The following is a 19,419-nucleotide window of genomic DNA, read 5'->3' as shown; positions in this document are numbered from 1 at the left end:
GCTTCCTCCTGTGATGAGGACCACGGTAAACTGGCAGTAATTCCTGCCAGAGCAGTAATAGGTGACGCATAAATGTGGCCCCGGTAAGATTTCCACTCTATGGCATTTTGGTCTTGGTAGGTGAGAGTTTTGTGGTTGGAAATGCTCTTAGGAGAGTGAGGCTAATGATGTATTTGGGGTATTGTGGCTGTAAATGTTCTGGGGGTACTGTGGCTGATGATACACTGGAAACACTGCAGTCGGTGCAGTATTTTGGCTGGCAATTTTATGGGGGCACTACGGCATACTAATTCTTTACATTTAATACTGAAATTATGACTGGAAATGTTCTGGGCGCACCGTGGCTGTAACTATTATGAGGAACTGTTGCTGCTAATATTATGGGGCATTATGGCTGGAAATGTTATGAGCCTCTTTGGCTTGCAATGATTTGGGGCAATGGGTGTGGCACTTATATGAGGGCACTGTGGCCGGCTATGTTATAGGGGCACGGTTAGAAGCCTTGGGGTACTTGATTGAAGTTTCTTTGGCCTCTTTAATAGGCGCTTGTCTTAGAAGCGTTGAGTACAATGGAGACATGAAGTTAAAATAAAAAGGGGCATAAATCTCGACATCATCAGCGATTTTCACTAATGTTTGACTCTAATAATTTCTATGTGTAAATAGTGATAATTCTTGTGTCTACTACATGCGATTATTATCTGACTTTTCCTATCACTGGAATAACTATGGAGAGCAGCAGGGATTTGTTTTCCTACAACTTTTCCTGTTTTTAACCAAGGGAGGGACTTTTTTTTGGGACAATCCAAATAATGGATGGCATCTATCGATGATCGCTGTATCTTGACACGCTGTGGTGACTGCTATCTATTGACAATAATTGTTGGCATCGCTAACCTTATCAATGCGTATGACCAGAGTCATTACCGCTCATCGGTAGGAATTGCAAAACATGATCAACATTATAATGGGATCATTGATATGTTATAGAATAAATTGCTGACTGTGACACTCCATGTACAATCATACACCATCATCATAATAATAATAATAATCATATCTTCCCTGAAGCATAGAGAGTGAACCCAGCTTTAGACATATCTTAGAGGATAAAGCTGGCCATACACATTAGTTAAGTGTCGGCCGAACCCGCCGATTTCGGCAGGACCAGACAACCATCTAATGTGAGTGGTGGTGTCCCGACTCTCCGTAGTTGACAGATGTCGGGGGAGAGAAGGATCGGGCAGTTGGATTTCAACATGCTGATCATTTTGTTGGTAATGAGAGGTGTCTGGCAGCGGCATACGCCCCTCTCCTTATTGACACCACATGCACACTCGGCCGTACTGTGCGTACATGTGGCTGAGGGTTTCAGGAGGAATAGCTGTCGGCCGAACAAGATATCTACAGTGTATGGCTAGCTTAATGCACCGACAGACAGAGCCATTGTAAAGGATCTGCCAGGCACTGCTGGGTTAACTCCCAGAACTAATCAGTCAGCACCTGAGAATACATCCCTGAGACTGACTCCTGCTTCCACCATTCAGGCTGGCAGGCTTAGGAGTGGGAGAGCCTATCGTAACCTGGCCAGACTCAGCTAGCTCCCGCCCTCGGTCTATTTAAGCCTGCACTTCCTGTCCCTCGGTGCTTGTTATTGCTTTGGTTTCCTTCCTTGTGGTTCCTGGCCCAGCTACAGCTCCTGCTATTTTTGATCCTGCTCCATACCGACCCTGGCTTACCGACTACTCTTCTGCTGTTCGTTTTGTACCTCGCACACTCCTGGCTTGACTCGGCTCGTTCACCACTCTGGTTGCTCACGGTGTTGCCGTGGGCAACGGCCCCTTTTCCTTGCTTGTGTTCCTTGTATGTTTGTCGTGTTTGTCGTGCACTTACTGAGCGCAGGGACCGCCGCCCAGTTGTACCCCGTCGCCTAGGGCGGGTCGTTGCAAGTAGGCAGGGACAGAGTGGCGGGTAGATTAGGGCTCACTTGTCCGTCTCCCTACCCCCTGCCGTTACATAATAACAAGCCCATACCTAGTCTACCCCTGGTCCCTGACACCACTATGGATCCCCGTGAGACCCTGGCTCAGCAAATGCAGGGTCTCTCCCTACAGGTCCAGGCCCTGGCTCAGAGGGTCAACCAGCCTGATGCTACCCTGGTAGTTCCCCGCACCGCACCTCTTGAACCCCACCTCAAGTTGCCCGACCGGTTCTCAGGGGACCGGAGGACTTTTCTCTCCTTTCGGGAGAGTTGTAGGCTTTACTTTCGTTTAAAGCCTCATTCCTCAGGTTCTGAGAGCCAGCGGGTGGGTATAATTATGTCCCGGCTCCAGGAAGGGCCCCAAGAGTGGGCCTTCTCCTTGGCTCCTGACGCCCCTGAACTTTCCTCCGTTGATTGTTTCTTTTCTGCTCTCGGACTTATTTATGACGAGACTGACAGGACTGCCTTTGCCGAGAGTCAGCTGGTGACCTTAAGTCAGGGTAAGAGACCTGTTGAGGAGTATTGCTCTGACTTTCGGAAGTGGTGCGTAGCTTCTCGGTGGAATGACCCTGCCTTAATGTGCCAGTTTAGGTTGGGTCTGTCGAATGCCCTGAAAGACCTGCTAGTTAGCTATCCCTCTTGTGACTCCCTAGACCAGGTTATGGCTTTAGCGATACGACTTGACCGACGTCTCAGGGAACGACAACGTGAACGTTTATGTGTTTTCTCCTCCGACTCCCCCATGATGCCTCCCGAAGCTCCGTTGCTTCGTTCCTCCCCGAAAGATTCAGAGATACCTATGCAACTCGGGGCCTCCGTGTCCCCCCAACAACGTAGAGAATTCCGCAGGAAGAATGGTCTCTGCTTCTACTGTGGGGACGACAAGCATCAAGTGAACAACTGTCCTAAGCGTAAGGTTGCAGCCAGAGAACTTCCGCGTCTAAGTGATCATCGGGGAGGTCACTTGGGCGCACAGGTATTTCCCGTAAATATGAAACGTACTAAGATCTTGCTTCCCTTTCAGGTCTCTTTTGGTGGTAGGTCTGCTACCGGCAGTGCTTTCGTGGATTCAGGGTCCTCTACTAATATCATGTCTGTGGAATTTGCTATGTCCCTTGCTATGCCTCTTATTGATTTGCCTAAACCTGTCCCGGTAGTGGGTATCGACGCCACTCCTCTTGCTAATGGTTATTTTACACAGCATACCCCTGTTTTTGAACTCCTTGTTGGCTCCATGCATTTGGAGCAATGCTCTGTACTGTTGATGCAGGGATTATCGTACGATTTGGTGCTAGGTCTTCCCTGGTTGCAGTTGCATAATCCTACGTTTGACTGGAATACTGGGGAGCTAACCAAATGGGGTAATGAATGTTGTACGTCATGTTTTTCTGTTAATTCTATTTCTCCCCCTAAGGAGGCGAATACGCTACCCGAGTTTGTTCAGGACTTCGCTGATGTTTTCTCTAGGGAGGCCTCCGAAGTGTTACCTCCTCATAGAGAATACGATTGCGCTATCGAATTGGTACCAGGAGCTAAGCTTCCTAAGGGTAGGATATTTAATCTTTCTTGTCCCGAACGTGAAGCTATGAGAGTGTATATCCAGGAATCCCTGGCCAAGGGTTACATTCGTCCCTCTTCTTCTCCGGTAGGTGCTGGCTTCTTCTTCGTGGGGAAGAAGGATGGTGGTCTTAGGCCATGCATTGACTACCGTAGCCTGAATAAGGTCACGGTAAGGAACCAGTATCCCCTTCCTTTGATTCCTGATCTCTTTAATCAGGTTCAGGGGGCCCAATGGTTTTCTAAATTGGATCTACGGGGGGCGTATAACCTTATTCGCATCAAAGAGGGGGATGAGTGGAAGACTGCGTTTAACACGCCCGAAGGCCATTTCGAATACCTCGTCATGCCCTTTGGGTTGTGTAATGCCCCTGCGGTCTTCCAGAATTTCATAAATGAGATTTTGAGAAATTACCTGGGGATTTTTCTGGTAGTGTACCTTGATGACATACTGGTGTTTTCCAAGGACTGGTCCTCCCACGTGGAGCATGTCAGGAAGGTGCTCCAGGTCCTTCGGGAAAATAAACTGTTTGCCAAAACCGAAAAATGTGTGTTTGGGGTACAGGAGATTCCATTTTTGGGTCAAATCCTCACTCCTCATGAATTCCGCATGGACCCCGCCAAGGTTCAGGCTGTGGCGGAATGGGTCCAACCTGCCTCCCTGAAGGCGTTACAGTGTTTTTTGGGATTTGCTAATTATTACAGGAGATTTATTGCTAACTTCTCGGTCATCGCTAAGCCCCTTACGGACCTCACTCGTAAAGGATCTGCCAGGCACTGCTGGGTTAACTCCCAGAACTAATCAGTCAGCACCTGAGAATACATCCCTGAGACTGACTCCTGCTTCCACCATTCAGGCTGGCAGGCTTAGGAGTGGGAGAGCCTATCGTAACCTGGCCAGACTCAGCTAGCTCCCGCCCTCGGTCTATTTAAGCCTGCACTTCCTGTCCCTCGGTGCTTGTTATTGCTTTGGTTTCCTTCCTTGTGGTTCCTGGCCCAGCTACAGCTCCTGCTATTTTTGATCCTGCTCCATACCGACCCTGGCTTACCGACTACTCTTCTGCTGTTCGTTTTGTACCTCGCACACTCCTGGCTTGACTCGGCTCGTTCACCACTCTGGTTGCTCACGGTGTTGCCGTGGGCAACGGCCCCTTTTCCTTGCTTGTGTTCCTTGTATGTTTGTCGTGTTTGTCGTGCACTTACTGAGCGCAGGGACCGCCGCCCAGTTGTACCCCGTCGCCTAGGGCGGGTCGTTGCAAGTAGGCAGGGACAGAGTGGCGGGTAGATTAGGGCTCACTTGTCCGTCTCCCTACCCCCTGCCGTTACAGCCATAGATATATATGGGATAGATAGATAGATAGATAGATAGATAGATAGATAGATAGATAGATAGATAGATAGATAGATAGATTAGATAGATAAGATTAATTTATCCCCGGTAAATATTGCATCTAATGGTGATTGTCATACATTTTCAGGGTTATCTTTGGCGATCTCGTCATTATTATGTAAGTCAGTGTCAGTGCATGTTATGTCATGGACGGCAATGGGCCTGGAGCTGTGGAAAGACCTAGCATAAATTGCTCAATGTTCAATCTGTCACCACTCCTGAGCCATCACATAAGAAGCACCGCAGTTCCATGCTACCAGCTGATTGACATGGAGCAGGAAGGAAAGTTTATGCCCTTGCCTGGCAGATGATCTTTGCTTGAGATCCAGCTCCGGGATGAATATTAGCCTTTCAAAGGGAAGAGAAACCATGAGGCCCTGGCAGAGTACAACATCCAACACCATCCCAATATAATCCTAGGAAAACTGTATGGATTCAATGAACACAGGAATCCTGTAAAGACAAGATCACAACACACACGCACAGGATCCCTATCACACTCACACCTTTTAAAATACCAAAATCTAATAATCACCAGAAAGACAAGTTGTTAAGATTTCTATTCAACCATTATATCTGTTTTGGGGAAAGCTGATTGACAACCAATATACTGTCATTACCGCTCTTACAGGGTTAGTCACCCAGCTTTCCCAGACTCCAGAATATTACATTTGTCGAGTCATGCACTGATGCATCTCTTGCGACTATACAACGAGGCAGATTTTCTGCACAGGACACTAGGAAAGCTGGGTGGTATCCCTTTCTCAGAAACAGATAGAGAAAGAAGCTTAATAGAGTCTAACAACTTGGCAGACGGGCTAAATTTAAAAAAAAATTATATCTGAGAGGATTTTTTAAAATTATTTGTAGTAGAAAACACACCTTAAAGGGGTTATGTGGGGACCAAAAATGATAAACCGTGTAATCACTGCAGTATGTGTTACACTCACTGATATACAGTCCGGTCCCCTGTCGTGCTGATTCTGAGATTTTCATAGATTTTTATATCGCTGCTGGGGGACCGGAAGTCTAGTTGCACAGCCCCCTTTGATGACAATACGACTCTTCGTCATGTGACCGGCTCCCCTATACTCTATTTTATCGATGTACTACTGCTACTGCTTGTACATAGACTACAGCGGGACCGGTCACATGACGAAAAGTCGCATCGTCATCAAAGAAGACTGTGCAACTAGCGATATAAAAATCTCATAATCAGCGCGACAGAGGACCGGAATGTATATTAGCGAGTGTACCACATACTGCAGTGACTACACTGAAAATAATTTCTGGTCCCCGCATAACCCCTTTAAAGTAAATGTCAAAATGACCTACTCTTCTGACATGTCATAGATGATTGTATCAGTTGGGTCCTAATGCTGAGATCTCTACCAATTGCTAGAACAAAGGGTCCTGAAGAAATCTTCCAAGAAACCCCTTACACTCCCTTCGGCTGCTCAGCTTCACTCGAGAGTGAATGTCAGGGAATGGCTGGACAGCATTGCTGCCGAGTGAACCTGACCGGAGCTGGAGGAGCTCGGTGCTCGGATTACTGCTGTAGGCCCCTTTGTTCTAGTGATTGGTGGTGGTCTCAGAACTTGCACCCCCACAGATACTATCTCCCGATAGGATTCTATAGAATGTCAAAAAATGGGAAATTGTACTCCAAGGTGCACATATACTTTAAAGGGTAACTAAACGTTTGACAAACTTCTGACATGTCATAGTGACATGTCAGAAGTTTTGATTGCTGGGGGTCCGAGCACTGAGACCCCCACTAATTTGCTAAAATGACGCGGCAGAAGTGTTCGTGTGAGTGTTCAGCCGCTTCGTGTCTGTTCGGCTTTTTCCGGAAAGCCGATGTATCGGAGTACGGACTCATAGACGTTCTATTGAGCCCGTACTCTGATGCATTGATTTCCGGAAAAAGCCGAACAGACACGAAGCAGCTGAACTCTCACACGAGCACTTCTGCCGCTTCATTTTAGCGATTAGTGGGGGTCTCAGTGCTCGGACCCCCACCAATCAAAACTTCTGACATGTCACTATGACATGTCAGAAGTTTGTCAAACGTTTAGTTACCCTTTAAGATATATTTTTTTCTGCCCATAAAATATTCCATACAAACATATCCCCTGTTTAAACAGACATAAAAAAAAATTACACTCACCTTTGTGGGGCAAAAACAAACAAACAAACAACAACAACACCACAATAATGGTTATCCAATAATACACTTGAAAAATGTAAATACATTCCCCAAAGACAATATCCGCATGCAGACATAACCCCGAACACAACACTAATACACGACATATACACAAGGTCTATATTCTAATACGAGTACTACACACAGACAGGATTCCTGAAGATGTGGTGATAGTCCCAATGACTGCGGGATGTTGACATTTCGCCTCGGACTGAACATCTGTATGGTCAACACTGACAGGATTAACACATTCTCTTCCTTACAGCTCCTCACATTACATCAGGGGCCCCCAACCTGTGGCTCTGACACACACAGCCATAGGTTAGAGAACAGTGCCTTAGATACTATACCCTGATCACAATTCCTTATATATGATTGCTTAAAGTGTACCTATACTTTCATAAAACTTTTGTCATGTCACAGGTATAACATGCATTTGCAGAATTTTTATTTCTTCAAGATGCCCAAATGGTGCAGGGGGTAATTGCCCTCCAGGCCGCTCTAGCTTTAGCAGGCGAGAAATTACCTAATAGGAACATTATGACCGCCATTGCCATCCCGTAGGACAAGTCTTCTACGACTTGCTATAGCTCGATTTTTTGGGCATAATTCTATAATTATAATAATTCAGAGGCTAAAGTGTACCTATACTTTCATACAAATTTTGACATGTCATAGTGACATGTCAGAAGTTTTGATTGGTGGGGGTTCAAGGACTGAGACCCCCACCAATCACTAAAATGAAGTGGCAGAAGCGCTCACGTGAGCACTGGGCCGCTTAGTTTCTGATCATCTCTGCTTGGCTTTCCTCGGAAAGTCAAACGAGCGGTGTATGGGCTCAATAGAAAGTCTATGAGTCTGTACACCGCACGCTTGGCTTTCCGAGGAAACCTGAGCAGAGCCGATCAGAAACAAAGCGGCACAGCGATCCTGCCACTTCTTTTTAGCGATCGGCAGGGGTCTCAGTGTTTGGACCACACCAATCAAAACTTCTGACATGTCACTATGACATGTCAAAAATATTATTAAAGTATAGGTACACTTTAACCTCTGGATTATTTATAATTATAGTACAATGGCCTCCGGGATGACTATGGCTGTAGTAATGTTCCAAATAGGTAAATTCTCCACTCCCAAAACTAGAGTGGCCTGGAGGGAAATGACCCCCTGCACCTTCAGGCATCCTGATCTGGGCTCTATTCTGCAAATGCATGACTGCGATACTCACATGAAGAAATATTTTTACTCCCTTCACATTGATTCATTTTACTAATTGCCTTCAAATAATCCCTCCTGCAAGACACAATATACATGTCAGTGTTTTCTACCTTCCTGTTGTGCAGAATCTCCCACCACCCCCAACATATATTCAGGGGTCTAGGAGGCTTAAATTTATGCTGCTGTTTGTAGGGATCTTGCAGATTTACCTGCAATGCTGAAACGGAGGAAGCAATATGGTCAACCGTGATACTGTTTTCCCTGTCTAACAAGACCATGGCTTTAGAAGGTCAAATACATCTATTTTTGACTTCTTAGCCCTGCAGGGTCACTGTTATTGGTAGCTCGCTCGTGTGAAGACCTTGCAAACAGAAGTATATGGCTGGATTCACACATCAAGTATTTGTTGCAGATTTTCATGCAGATTTTTGAGCCAAAGTCAGAAGTGGATTCATAAGAAATGGGAAATCTAAAGGAAGAACGTATAGTTCTCCTGCCCTGAATGTTCAGATTTTCAGTGGTGTAAGGCTTTAGCTGCTATGGATTAATCTCCTTTCTGTTCATTAGGTTTGTGAAGAGTTTAATTCCGAATGATGGATCAGTGCAGACTGCTTGACGGAGAAGAATATTGTCTGTTGATGAATAATGTACTGCAATAAAAAGCTAATTCAGCATCCATCTTGGCATAGTAAGCAAATGCAAATCTTATTATGAGCCCAAATAAAGTGCTGCCACCACTCTGTGTAGTAGGAATATCTTTCTAAAGCTTAGTGATGTTAACGTGGTGTTCAGATCAAAGACATTATTGGCATATATACGGGATATGTCATAAATCTCTGCTAGGTGGTGATCTCGAAATCCTGTGACGCCTAGGCATAGAAGTAGGGTAGATCTGGCCACACGTGTAAGTCTCTCTATTTTGATTGAAGTCTATGGGACTTACGGAAACAGCCGAGTAAGCGCAACTAACTGTTATTCCCGGGTGACGCCGTAGGCGATCTACAATTTGCATGCAGCGGCAAAAGAACTGTAGTATTTTATGGCACATGGGTGACTATGTAACAATATGTATAAACTTTGAGGAAAGGAGGGGAAGGAGGAAACCTCCAGCTCACCAGCTTAGTGTTCCGTGTTCAGGTTTCGCCCGGATCTCCGCGACGGCACACAACATGGAAAAAAGAAAGGTAGGATCCAGCGAAGTGTAGTAGTAAAAGGAAAACTAAATTCCCTACTTTATTGAAAAATAAACATCAAATGACGAACATTGGAAAAGGAACGCAGTACAAGGTGGTCTAAATGGCAAAAATGAGAGAGCCTACGCGTTTCGAACACGATCTGTGTTCTTATTCATGGCTAATTCTAGTGTAGTGCGTTCCTTCTCCAATGTTCGTCATTTGATGTTTATTTTTCAATAACGTAGGAAATTTAGTTTTCCTTTTACTACTACACTTCGCTGGATCCTACCTTTCTTTTTTCCATGACTATGTAACACTTGGTAGAATTTAGTCCTCCAGAGCAGGAGCTCTTTGCAGTGGTGTTCCGCTCCAGCTAACTTCTATATAACGTCCCTATACCCTAATAAGAACAACCCCTTTAACTCTGTTATTCTGTTAAGGGGATAGCTTGAGAAAATGAAGAAAAATAGGCACTACATAGGGTTAGTACGTCCTGACAGTTGAAGTTTGCTGGTCAAGAGTCGATCAGGGAGGCTCACCTTCTAATCGTTGTGGTAGAATAGACACAACACCACAATAGACACAACACTATTAGACAACATGTGATAAAAGAATGCAGCCGGCTTAGTCTTTCCTCCGCGTCAGGTGCCAGCTCGCCAGGGATCACGTAGCCAGTAATGCAAGGAGAACACAAGTGGAAACCAAATCAAGGTCACCTTCACAGCGCAAACCCTTAACATGACCAAAAAAATAAGTATTATTTATTGATTGCAGAGTCTCAGCAATGCAAAGCGTTTCGAGTCGCTAAAGGACACTTTTTCAAGTACAAGAGACTGTACTCGGAAAAGGGGGCCTCACCGAAATGCGTTGTATTGATGGGACTCCTTATTATAAATAAATAACTTTTATCTTATCCACATGGGACTTTTGGTAGTTTGCGCAGTCAGGGTGTTCTTTATTTTGGTTTCCACTTGGGGTCTCCTTGCATCACTGGATTCTTCAGTTACATTTCTCCAATCTTGTCCTTATAACATCAATTGTTACTATTGTTCTTCTATATTACAAACAATATGTAGCTCTGCGTCATTTATATCTAATACGAACAGTGTTAGAAGATAAAAGTTTTATCGTATAGGCCAGGAAGTGAAGCGGATCTGCCTCATGATAAAATGGCATGGTTACAAAGTCACACAAGGAAACCATAAGATAAAGCAACAGAGAGTGATGTGTCTATATTATCTTCACCAAGCAAAATAATTATAACGATGATTAAATCTGAGCTAGCCTATTTTATTTGCTGCCATATTTCTGCTTGACATGTTATCTCTCCACACATTGTATGAAAGATAGAATTATTTTCTAGGCTGCAGAGCTGGGAAGTTCTATATTCTTTGTGAGATTAATTCAGCTACTGTTAAGACTTTATTTTCCTACTGGAGCAATGCCTGGAATAGAAATCATCTAGACTATAATCCAACTTGATATGTATTCTATCTTATATATATATCCCTATTTCCAGAAAGCAGGTACAGCAGCCTGGTATACAGATTTGCAGGCTGTAGATAAACTACATACATAGAAATAAAATATACATACAGTTTTCATACGGACAAATGGCAGAAACATTTTGAATGGATATTACAATTATCTAATAGAACAATTCCATCCAAACTGCACGAAAATAAGGTCTGAACGGAAGTAAAAGTTGAACTAAACTTTTAAAAAACTTTTGACATGTCATTATTCTGATTGGCATTATCCTTGGAGCGGTGAACGGGCTCAAAGGAAAGTCTCACTCTACTTTTTCGTGGAAAGACGATCAGAAACGAAGTGAAACAGCGTTCACTTGAGCGCTTCTGCCACTTTGTTTTAGCGATTGGTGGGGGTCTCAGTGCTTGGACCTTCACCGAACAAAACTTCTGACATGTTACTATGACACCTCAAAAGTTTTTTAAAAGCTTAGTTACCCCTTAATGCAAATCTTCCACTATGTCCAAGTCAGTCTGAGAATCTGGGGTGCTCTACTGTGGGGTCCTCACTGTGAAGAGCTGCTTTAATGAGATGGACAAACCACAACATTCCCATAATGTCAGCTGTGTGGACACAAGGACAGTCAATGCAGCTGTTCAGCATGAGGATCCTGACAAACAGCAGCATAAATCTCAGCTCTATGAACCTCCTTGAATAAGACATGGGGGAGTGGAAGCATTTGCTCCTGACATGTTTTTAGTACATACTTGTATTCTCCTCGAAATAACAATTCTAGAGCATCTTATGTTTTTAGTACATACTTGTATTCTCCTCGAAATAACAATTCTAGAGCATCTTTTATTAGAACTCTGCATAGTGCTGTTCCTCTGTTATTCCTCCTAGAACTTTATGAATACATTGACAACTGGGTGTAACCATTCCCCTTGTCAAAGAGGTGTGTTCCTACACAGTCTCACTCTGTCAAGACTTATTGGACATTATCAGTCTGTGTACGGACACCCCCCCAAATGGTAACACCCAGTTGTCAATTTATACATACATTTCTAGGAGGAATAACAGAAGAATAGCACAATGTTCTAAGAACAGATGCTCCAGAATTGTTATTTTATGCGGAGTACAATTATTAACTAAAACAGACATGTCAGGAGAGGTGACAGGTCCTCTTTAACTTCAGTCAAATATGAGTTGTCCATCAAAAGTGGAAAAATGGCTTTTTAGTCGCAATTTTTTCTTCCGGCCACAATGGAAGAATTGTACAAAGGTTTTGTTCATATAAGAACAAGCCATATTTTTTTTTTTACTGTGTTTGTATTGCTGATAATATACTCACCGCATTCATATCAATGCCATTGGTGTAGGACCAAGCGTGCTGAAAATACTCTTCCAGTCGCTGCCTCAGTGGGTTAGGAATCTGGTGGAAGCGGATAAACTCCTTCACGCGTAACATCTGGGTGTGGTAACGTGCAGTGCCGGAGTACAAACGCTGGATAATGGCAGAGACATTGCCAAAGATACTGGCGTACATGAGGGCTGTGAGAGAAATAATATAAGAGGTGTAACATTCACAGCATAGCAGGAATGATACAGAAATCAGCACAGGGACCAAGCTCGAGTATATATACTACACTGACTTACCTAAAACAGGGCTGCTCTGTTTAGACTGTGTCCGGTATTGCAGCTCATCCCAATTCAAGTGAGCTGCAATGCCTACCATGAAAAAAGCAGACCCCGTTTTCTAATCCTAGAAGACCCCATTAATATATTTGTATATAATTCTATTTGATACACGCATTTAATAATCATGGGAATTCTAGTCTTTGTTAATATATATCTTCTGGGTGTCTCTTCCTATTTTTCTTGTATAAATTATGCTTCGAATCCTCACGTGGTGCCACACAACATAGACTTGTGCCTCCTGTCACTCCTGGTTATATGTAAAAAAAAAATTGGGAGGAGATAAAAGTTTTGCAAACCATACTAAACAAGCTACGGACCTGGGAACACCCTTCTAGTCTCATTTATATAAGTACTGGCTCTATAAATAACACTATACAGAATGAACTATAGGACTTTACTAGTGGACTATGGCCTATGTACAGCAAATACATATACACCAAACAGACAGACCATGATGAATGTTTCTGCTCCAGGATGTAAGCTAGCAAAGAGGAGGTGGATTAGTATCATTCACTAGTATAGCTGGTCACAAAACAATTTCCACCTCCCTTGACATGTCTATTTTAGTAAATACTTGTATTTCCCATGAAATAATTCTGGAACATATTTTTTTTGTGCCGTTCCTCTGTTATTCTTCCTGAAAATGTATGAATTGACAACTGGATGTTACCATTCCCCTTGTCAAAAGGGGCGTCTTCCTACAGAGTCTGGCTCTGTCAGCACTGATTGAACATTGTCAGTCTGTGTAGAGACACAACCCAACTGGTAACACCCATCTGTCAATTTATTCATTAATTTCTAGGAGGAAAAACAGAGGAACAACACAACATAGAGTTGTAAGTAAAGATGCTCCAAAACTGTAATTTCATGTGAAATACAATTATTTACTAAAACAGACATATCAGGAGAGGTGACAGGTCCTCTTTTAAATTAATGTCCACCTTTTCAAAATTCGGTGCTAATTTAATTCATAATATATTCTTATATGGGTTGGAGCTCCGTTTTTCTGATACAGAGCACCAAATCCCCTGTATAGCCAAATAGTTAGATTCTAAAATTATGGCTGCCTGTAGCCACCACTAGAGGGAGCTTACTAATTAATTTTGGAGTTTATTGGGAACACTGTATATGCAGTAAGCGCCTAAGTTCCCCCAATGGTATCCAGTGCAGGCAGCCAGAATGTTATCATTAAAGCCTACAGTTGTGTGATGGGAATCAGGGGATTTGGAGCTCTGTATCTGACTCGTATATTCTGGAAATAATCAGGACAGAATTTTGGATTTAAGACTGAAGCAACAAAATGTGGATCAAAGGGTGAGCATTCATTTCAAGGCAGTTTTTTAAAATTATTCTTTAAGGGGGCTGCATGACATATGTGCCACTTTTGCCGATTGGCTGTGTTTGGAATTGCAATACAGCCCCATTGAAGTGAAAAGAACGGAGATAAAATAATAGCCATAGCCCATGGCAATAGTGGTAATGTTTCTAGAATATAGAAGCCATATTTTTGTAATGTCATAGAGCCCTTGTAATAAAGAATTATGTATACAGGTATTCCATGTTTATTGGGGTACTCCAGTGAAATTAGATTGTATCAAATAACAGACTTATAATGAAAAACATCCCCAATCAACACTGATCGAACAAGTTTCCATAGGTCAGAACCGACCCAAACCTACGATAATTGTGAGATACCACCCAATGACCACGTAGGAGCAAAGTTATCTATCTCTTACTTACATCCAATCAGCATGACACAAATGGAGAAGACCTTCTCGGAGTTTGTGTTTGGGGAGACATTTCCAAATCCAACACTGGTCAGGCTGCTGAAGGTGAAGTACAGAGCTGTCACATACTTGTCCTTGATGCAGGGTCCTGAACTTATATCAGTGTCGTTGTAGCTCTTCCCAATCTGGTTGGCCAGATTATCCAGCCAACCAATTTTGTGCATCATGTACTGTCTCTCCACATTTCCAATGGCATACCAAATGCAGGCAAGCCAGTGGGCTATGAGGGCAAAGGTGCACATGAGAAGGAATAATACAGCAGCTCCATATTCAGAATACCGGTCCAGCTTCCTGGCAACACGCACTAAACGCAGCAAACGCGCGGTCTTCAGAAGGCCAATCAGGGTGGTTGTCTGTTGAAGAAAATAACATGCTGAAGGTGGAAAAAATGAGCATGTCATCAGTCTGTATCTAAAACCAAAGCACATCTATGTGTCTAACAAAAAGAGGTCGATTTAGAAAGCATAACTGTAATTGTTGGGATGGGCAACTAATAGGTACTCCCTGCAAGAGTGGAAAGACGCTACGAAAGAGCAACTCCTCTTCTGGGAGACTCGGCCCAGCCATATATTACATGATCACCTATTAATCTGAAGGATTGGCATGTAAAAACTAAATTTCTCCTGCAGAGGATGCTGCAGGGAAAATGTGTGTCTGGATGATCGCCGCAGGTTTCAGGAGCCGGACACGCGGCAATCAGCTGATCACAGGGCGGCTTCGTTGAACTAGGCAGTACCTCGTACCTAGAACATAATATGACATGCATTAAAAAAATAAAACAACTACTAATAAATGTCATCATCTTCACATTATGACAATGCCTCAAATGCAACAATAATATAACCCGATGAGTGAACAGACTTTTTTGCATCTTCAATGGAAAATCAGACACTGTATGACTTTATAGATCAGGTTCTACTTTATGTATGGTCTTAGGTTAAAAGACCATACCTATTTGTTGTTGCAAATTCACTTTCTCTAAAATTTCCTATGGTATTCTTATCAATTGCTTACCTCATCTGAGCCCGTCCTATAGATAAGCAGATCAAAGGGAATTGCCGCCACCATATCTATAAGGAACCAGCCTTTGAAATAATGGATGGCGATCTTGGCCGGGTGGCTAACCACCTCATCATTTGTGTTGACATAGGTTGTGCGGAAGTTGATGATAATATCTACAATGAACATAATGTCCACTATCAGGTCCACGATGTCGAGCGGGTTGCAGGAATAGCCACATTCCCAAGTTCTTTCTTCCTCCTGGTCGATCAGCAGAAAGGCTGCGGAGTACGGGGTAAAGATAGCGGTGTAGATGACCAGCAGCAGGATCAACCAGTCCCACACTGCTTTGAAGGGGCTGTAATGGAGGATGGTCCATCGGTGTATCCGCGGTGCCTGCAGCTTGTACTCTGGCAACACGTCTGCCCCCAGGGAAAGGACCTGTGGGTGGTGAGAGGACAATTTTTCAGATAACTAATGCAACATATTTAATGTTACTTTGTGACATTTTTGAAAATATAAATTAAAAAACATATATCCTCCAACCCATTACTTATCAGGTGCATAGATGTGAGAGTAATAGTGAAACATCAAATGAATGGCCGACCATGAAACACATACACAGCTCTAGTCTGCCGGAGTGAGAGCTGCTGCTGACTTATATAGAGGGTCCTGAATGGGGAACCCCCATCATTTACGTCCATATGCCCTGATAGAACATTTAAAAAGGGGTTGTCTCACATACGATGGAAATCCTTAAAGAGTGCTGAAACTCCTTTATTTTGGGAACCCAGTGTACAAACCCACAATAATGTGATCGTCTGACATATAGAATATCCGTCTATATGGGATTTATCAGAATAGCAATTTAGATGGAATTTCTGTTGTAAATAAATACACATCATTCTGGACTGTGGAAGGTCCAAAAGCAGCAGCATATATATGCCTAAAGCTGCTCTACTAAAGAAGTAAAGTATTACTCATACAACCCATTGACATCAATAAAAACAGTGTAATGCTTAATTTCTCCTGTGGTGGCACTGCAGGGGGATTGAGCCCTTGCTGTCCGGTTCCCATGCAGACTAGAACTGATTGCATAGAGACCCAGCAGCAGGACAACTTGTGATCAGTTTATTTTTGGGGGACACTTTTAACAAAAAGGTTTTATAAAAAGCTGCAACCTCTTTATAAAACGCATTCCTTTTAGAATGTTATTATGTTATTTCGCAGGCCTCTTTTTTTTTGTTTGTTTTTGCACACAGTGCAAGAATTCAGTTTTGTTTTTTATTAAATAAATTGTGTAATTTACATCATTTCATAATACTAAAGCCTAGTTCACACAGAGTTTTTTGCTCGCAGAAAAAATCTTCCTCTGACATGCCTGAGCTTTTTTGCAGCGTTTTTCGCCATGGCCATTGAATCTAATGTCCGCAGGCTAATGTCCAGCAAGGACCACAGGCAAAAAATGCTGCGAAAAACGCTTGCAAACGAGCACCGCAGGTTTTTTCAGAGGCGGAACCTCGGCAAGAAAGGACATGCTGCTTTTTTTTCCCACATCGGAAAAGCCCTCGGGAAAAAAACGCCTCTGCCTCCCATTGAAATAAATGGGAGGCAATTTCTGTAATTTTTTGGTGCGGACTCTGACGTGGTTTCTGTGTCAAAATCAGCACCAAAAAACTGTGTGAACTGGGCTTTAGAGAATGAGCTACTGAGAATGAGTTACAATACCAGATACAGTCCATGGGCAAAAGTGATGGAAGCTAGCAAGTACTTTTTTGATAACATAATTATGAAATTGTGTCTATGCAAAGCTATGGGAGATCTTGCTACTATATAAATCCTTAGTAATAATTATAAGAACGTATAAATATACCATATATCTGGTTTCTTTGTGAGCCCAATGACTGGGAAAATAAGGGTAGTCTTCCTCTTGCCTATCCAGGACAGAGAGACGCTAATTCTTATGGACACAGTGCACGAGTCTGCAAAGGGCATCGGAAAGGCGACTGGATGCTAATTAATCCCAATCAATGTGGGTGCCAGCGGGGTGCATGAGTTTTGTTAGCCAGGCAGAAGAACCCTTCCCCCAACCCCGGCGGCCTGTGATTAACCCCTATTCACCCTTGAATTTGAAAGCCTTGAACCACCATAGAAATTAAGAGACCTGTTCACTGCTGGAGAGGTCAGGAAACTGTGAGGAAAAGGTTAGAATACTGTTATTTTACATTACATGTGCCCTATTACGGAGATATTGCTTCTAAAATACCTTTGTAATATGTTGCGGTGCGGGGGCCACGGTGGGGGACCCTGTATGACACCATACAGGCCCAGGGAACACGGCTCTATCACCTGCAATAGGTTGTGCCAGAAAAAATGCATAGTACAAAATTCAATACATATCACCTATGTGATGGACTACCAACAAAATAGTCTTCATGAGGAAAAACTCTAGATGTAGTGATGTAGCTAAGATGAATTGAACTATCTTAGGGTCTGCATATAATAAGGCTATGAGATGATTATATGTAATATGTAAAACAACATACAACATATTGATATCATAATGAGTCGTGCCAAATGACAAACTCAGTTATACTGCGCCTGACAAACTTGGTTCTGCTACATGACATTGTAATCTTATCTCAGTGGTCAACAATGCAGAGCCAGGGCCGTGCTTTTGATTTTTAACATCTAAGTAGTTTTATATTTTCTGGTTTTTTTTCTCCAACAGTTGAACTGTGTATAGGCATCATTGTAAGGAAATTGTAAGCTCCACTGGTGCATGGGGTGCAGTGACTGGATACATGGTCAGTACAATAATGATATGTAATATAATGCCAGTTATATAATTGCTGTACTGATTAAGATAAAGTTATTGTCATCCATCTATTGAAGAATGTCCACAAAACATCACCGGACTTGCGTTTTTCACGTAATGAAAAGTTCTGCAACTTTTGTAAGATACTGTGTTTATCAAATAAACCAAGCACCTGCATCTGATGGAAATACTAGGGATGGGATTTAGGCCTCTGGATGTAAATAAGAATGTCTCCATTCAACAAAAGAGCAGAGATCTTGAAAAATGGTGAATAATTAGAAATTTTTATTATACAGTAGATAAAGAATAACACTAAGCACTTTTCTAATAAACTTTAAAAAAAAAAAAAAAAAAAAGCTTCTACATTTCTATTCTGCAGCTTCTATGTATCCACTGTACATAGAAGCTGCAGAATGACGTTTTCAGTTGAATCATTAAAGGGGTTTTCCCACGAGGGACATATATGACATACCCACAGAATATGTCAGATAGATGCGGGTCCCACCTCTGGGACCTGCACCTATCTCTAGAACGGGGCCCAAAAACCCCGTTCTACCTCTGTGTGTGTTGGATGATTTCCGACCATGAAGGTGAAAACAGCGTAGCTCGCTGAGTTACGATGTTTTCGTAAGCCCTATATAACTGAATGGTTGTTACGGAAACAGCGTAGCTCGCATGCTATGCTGCTTCCGTCATTGCTACTCAGTACTATGGGAGTTAAGGAAACAGCGTAGCTCAGCGAGCTATGCTGTTTTTGTAACTCCCGACCATAAAGTCAGGAAGTGGCCGGGAGTCAGCGATAGCAGACAAAGCTAGAACGGGCCCCCTCTGGGACCCGCATCTATCTGACATTTATGACATATCCTGTGGATATGTCATAAATGTCCATTGTGGGAATACGCCTTTAAGTGAGCTGTACTGGCGGCTCGGCTGACACCGGCTCCTGTGTGCCTCTGACATCTCACCTAACCCTATGGGTGCAGTCACACTTGGCGTTTTCGGGTTTAAAATATATGCCTATGGGTAAATATTTCTGAATGCCAGAATATTTTCCCATTGGGCATTGTACATTCTTTTTGATGCATATTTTTCTGACACCTCATCACTTTACAGATTT

At 43.0% G+C, this 19,419-nt stretch overlaps 1 protein-coding gene across 2 annotated transcripts in view; it reads right to left on the bottom strand.

The window, feature by feature from the left end:
• Nucleotides 1-19,419, bottom strand: part of KCNH6 (potassium voltage-gated channel subfamily H member 6) — a 133,645-nt gene that overhangs the window by 6,348 nt on the left and 107,878 nt on the right. For both annotated transcript variants that reach the window (XM_075845047.1, XM_075845048.1), the window contains 3 exons: nucleotides 15,500-15,925; nucleotides 14,439-14,838; nucleotides 12,352-12,551 (listed from right to left, as the gene is read on the bottom strand). In XM_075845047.1, coding sequence (XP_075701162.1) covers nucleotides 12,352-12,551; nucleotides 14,439-14,838; nucleotides 15,500-15,925 — 1,026 coding nt within the window. The remainder of the gene's footprint in view (nucleotides 1-12,351; nucleotides 12,552-14,438; nucleotides 14,839-15,499; nucleotides 15,926-19,419) is intronic.

Source organism: Rhinoderma darwinii, chromosome 13 (genome assembly GCF_050947455.1).
Source record: "Rhinoderma darwinii isolate aRhiDar2 chromosome 13, aRhiDar2.hap1, whole genome shotgun sequence".
NCBI lineage: Eukaryota > Metazoa > Chordata > Amphibia > Anura > Rhinodermatidae > Rhinoderma > Rhinoderma darwinii.
Note: the sequence above shows the minus strand (reverse complement) of the source record. Positions and strands in the feature narration are given on the sequence as shown.